Here is a 4,018-nt window from a genome sequence, read left to right as displayed (position 1 = left end):
ACTACTCGGGAGATTATTCCGCTCAAGGCGGGCCGCGGCCAAACAGCCCATCAGGAGATGGATCGGGGTCACGGCGACAGGCACACGGCGGCGCGGCTGATGACCCTCTTGGATTTACTTAGCGTCACAGCTCTATCGATGCGGTTTTCCCATCACGGCCTCGACCCTTTCACTAATGACGTCATCATTGAAAGCGATGCGCGCGGTTTGTCTTAAATTTACACTCCCCCCCATTTCGGGCTGTGAACCACTGTTATGTTTGACTTTAACGATTGTGCGTGAGGTTTGCACACTGAGAGAAATGTTTCGTTGCAGCCATCCGAATGTTGATACCCACGACCAAATTTTGTTCGATCAGCCCGGTTTGGGTTCTCCGAAATTTTGGTTGCTGCAACCAAATGTTTAGTTGCTGCGACTAAAATTTTGATTGCCCTGACTAGTCCAACTGATCGAACAATTTTTGATGGCTGCAACGAAACATGTCTCTCGGCGTATTCACCGTAATATCGATTCCCCCCTGGGCTCGGCTCACCTCATAGCCCATGGGGCTGACGATGAGCGGGTGGTGCACGAGCGTGACGAAGAAGAGCGGCCCCCAGAAGAGGACGTAGGCGCCGGTGATGACGAGGAACATCTTGACGCGCTGCACGCCCTCGCGCTCCATGCGCTTGAGGTAGTTGCGCATGCGGCGGTGCTCGTCCAGCGCGCCGCCCGGCTGCGGACAGACGGACACAAGCTCAGCATCCCGCTCAGCATCCCCTGCTGGGTCCTCCCCTCCGGCGGCGTGTCGGAGCGGTCCGCGGCCCGCAGCGCACAGCGCAGGTCGCCGCGGAGGCGGAGGAGCGCGCCACCGCAGAGATGCAATAATGGAAACAAAACAGACGGAGGATATTGCCTCTTGAACCCGTCCCGGTTGGATCCCTTTGCCCCCCCCCCCCCCCGGGCCCTTTTTTCCGCCTTGCAGAGACGGTCTCCTCTGAGGGGCAAAACCAAGTCGCCCGCACGTAACCTAGTTTTCGGCTGGCGTAATTGTATGGTAAGGCAACACGTAATTAATTTTTAGACAAAGCTGCGATTTATTCGCGAAGAATTTTGTAAACTTGACAGCGATAGGAAAAATTGCGGGACGCGAACAACACTGGTGTAAATATCTTTGTCGTGGGTTAGTGATTGGAGGCCAGAGGTAGTTCAATCGCGTTTCCCTTTTTCTCCTTCTCTTTTTTGGGCGCCCAAAGGGCATTTTGGAAGTTGAAATGACGCCCTTCCCAGGCGCTGCTGCCATCGACTTTGACTCGACCGGCGTAAAGAAAGTTCCCCCGACGTCTTTCAATATAGAGAGCCCTGCCCTCTCTCTGGGCTGTGCTAGGCCTCCGTCCGGGCCCGGCCCGGTGCTCTGATTGGAGGCTGTTCGGTGTCTGATATCTCGCCCTGGTGCCGCCCGCCTACGGCCGCCGCCCCCGCCTGCCGCCGCCCCGCTGACGGACCCGACGGCGGCCGGTCATGGCGCCTGGTCCGGCACAGTGGGCGGGGCCGAGGGTGACACGATGACGCGTAAAGAAAATGAGCCAAGTTTGGGTGCTTAAAAGTTGTGGGGGCCACTTTAGCATCTGGCTGGACCGGGGCCGGGCTGCCCCCTCGGCGGCGCGGTGGGGGAGGCTGGATGCGGTGCGGGCCTCTCTGGTCGGCGGGGTGGTCGCGGCGGAGCACCGCTGCTGATGGATGATGACGTACCCGCGGAGGGCCGCCCTGGCTGGTGGGGCCGCTGAGGCCGCCGAGGCCGCCGCCGCCTCCCGTGACGCTGACCAGGGTGGTGACGAGGCCCGCCACCCGAACTGCCTCGACGTTGGCCTTGGTCAGGTCTCGGTGCAGCTGCGAGCAGAAGAGGACCACTTGTTTTTAGAACAGAGAGAGCGTTGCAGTTGACTGCTGACGGTAGTGGTTGATAAATGTGCTTGTACATGTTTTGTCACATTTGGATCTATTTGAAAATAAGCCCCAAAACAATAGAGAAAAATAACGCGCGTTCGATTATTTTGACAGAGTCCTCCCACCCTCAACATCTTCATGAAGGTGCCTTTAGCACCCCCAACGCGATACCCCTCGTGGGACGCGTGGACTGACGGGGGTGTGTATAGCGCTGTCAATATTCGCATAATCATGTAAATATCCCCTTCCCGATCGCTATGTACCTTGTGCAGGTGGAAGAGCGTGAGCCCGACGCAGATGACGTTGATGATGATCCAGAGGAGGTTGAGGACGTAGTGCCGCAGCGGCCCGTGCACCAGCGGGCAGGACGGCGCGTTGTGCCCCGCCTCCGAGTTGGCCGCCAGGGCGCCGCTCAGGAACGTGGGGCCCAGGTTAATGGTGATGGACGCGAACCAGATCATGAAGACGCCGAACAGCACGCACTGCATGCGCAAGCAGAACCAGGTCGGTAAAAAGGTGTAGACATATTTTGGATTCGTTGCAGGCAAACGAGAAGTCAGATTTTACCTAAAACTCTTGAATTTCTCAAGGCTATGCAGAATTGCGAAGGATTGAGATCCTTTGTAACTATGAAGCATTCTTTGACAAAAGCGATGCTTTCCAATATGTAGATCATTGATGGCGTTGCTTCGCAATTGCTAAGCATCGCTCTGTGATTGCTAACAAAAGTAAGTCGTTGTTACAAAGGATCTAAAATCCTTTGCAATTCTGCAAATCGCTGCTTTGAAGGAATTTAAGAGTGAAGTTGGGGTGACATCTATTGTAACTACTTGTTCATCGTCGCACCTGTGGCGAGTCCATGAGCAGCGGCGCCGTGAGGTCGGTCTCATCCTCCTCGTCGTTGGGGAATACGGGCGAGTCGTTGAGCACGGTGGTGAGCATGTTGACTGTGGAGACGGTGACGAGCAGCAGGAACGCCGTCTCGACGAGCGAGCACTTCTGTACCGGCTGGCAGTAGTAGATGGAGATGCCGAGCGGCAGGAGGATGGCTGCCCGGCACCCGTCCACTACTGCCTGATGGAACAGCAGCCCTTGTGACCACCTGCAACACAAACGCATCGGCTCACTTTAATTTTTGGTTCAAAAATCAGCCTCTTCATAATAACAAATTCGTCACTTTTGTCGCCGACACTATGAAGCCAACTGCTTTTGCAAATGTCCCCTCATCTATCATTCTTTATTTATCTTTTTGAAAGAACTGAATCTCTTAGAAAATGTGGAGGAATGCGAATAAAAGAGCCTTATCAATCGTTGCACCACAACTTTCTCCAAACTTACGGAATAAACTTAAGAAAATTAGTTGTCTTTTGTCATAAAGGAGTTTGGAAAGAATAATGCCGTGCTGCCGTGCTTTTGAAAAGCGGGCGCGCCGGCGGGAGGAAGGTCGGACGGGCCCACCTCTTCCCGGTCAGTGTTTGGAATCGACGGCGGGCCGAGAATACCGCCTTGCGATGTGAAAGTTGAGATAAGCGGAGGAAGGGCTGCCAAGGAGATAAGGGGGCGCGCAACGTCGCAGGAGCAAGTAATGAACTACCCCGTCAACTACCCTCTTAAAAAAACAACAACAAGTAAACTAAATAATGTGTCTGGATTGTTGAATGTTTTCAATTTCTTCAGCATTTACTGCCTTCCTTTTCCGAGCTGCCGCGTCAAGTGATTCCAACGGTTCGTTCTTTTCATCATCACCATGACGCTGATGTTGTAAGTAAAAGTCTCCCCGATGACCTGCTGCGAGGGTCAGCCTTGTGATTAGGCGCCAGAGGTGGCCCCCGACCCCCACGCTCTCCTCTGAAGTGCGACGAGTCATGGATGCCTACCGCTCAGGGGGGAAGCAGAGGCTAGAGAGCTTCTGACGACCAAGAATTACTCGAGGCGCCTGGCTGATCGCTGCGCAGTGCCGGCATGCGGGGGGGAGTGGCGAAAGGGACAGCGCAGCCAGCGGCGCGGCACAGCCCTGCAGCATTACGCATTCTCTTTGGACCCGGTCCGGCCGGGCGCGGGCACCGCCAGGGACCGCATAGGTGAGAGGGAG

The 4,018-nt window shown here is 55.4% G+C and overlaps 1 protein-coding gene across 1 annotated transcript in view; it reads right to left on the bottom strand.

Annotated features, from left to right (window-relative positions):
• Positions 1 to 4,018, bottom strand: part of LOC113206528 (uncharacterized) — a 143,165-nt gene that overhangs the window by 33,470 nt on the left and 105,677 nt on the right. Inside the window, exons 3-6 of the mRNA XM_052267994.1 lie at positions 2,773 to 3,028; positions 2,190 to 2,408; positions 1,732 to 1,869; positions 533 to 715 (exon numbers count right to left, since the gene is read on the bottom strand). Of these exons, the coding sequence (XP_052123954.1) occupies positions 533 to 715; positions 1,732 to 1,869; positions 2,190 to 2,408; positions 2,773 to 3,028 (796 nt within the window). The remainder of the gene's footprint in view (positions 1 to 532; positions 716 to 1,731; positions 1,870 to 2,189; positions 2,409 to 2,772; positions 3,029 to 4,018) is intronic.

The sequence above is a fragment of the Frankliniella occidentalis genome, unplaced genomic scaffold, assembly GCF_000697945.3.
Source record: "Frankliniella occidentalis isolate FOCC.00 unplaced genomic scaffold, Focc_3.1 Scaffold62, whole genome shotgun sequence".
NCBI lineage: Eukaryota > Metazoa > Arthropoda > Insecta > Thysanoptera > Thripidae > Frankliniella > Frankliniella occidentalis.
Note: the sequence above shows the minus strand (reverse complement) of the source record. Positions and strands in the feature narration are given on the sequence as shown.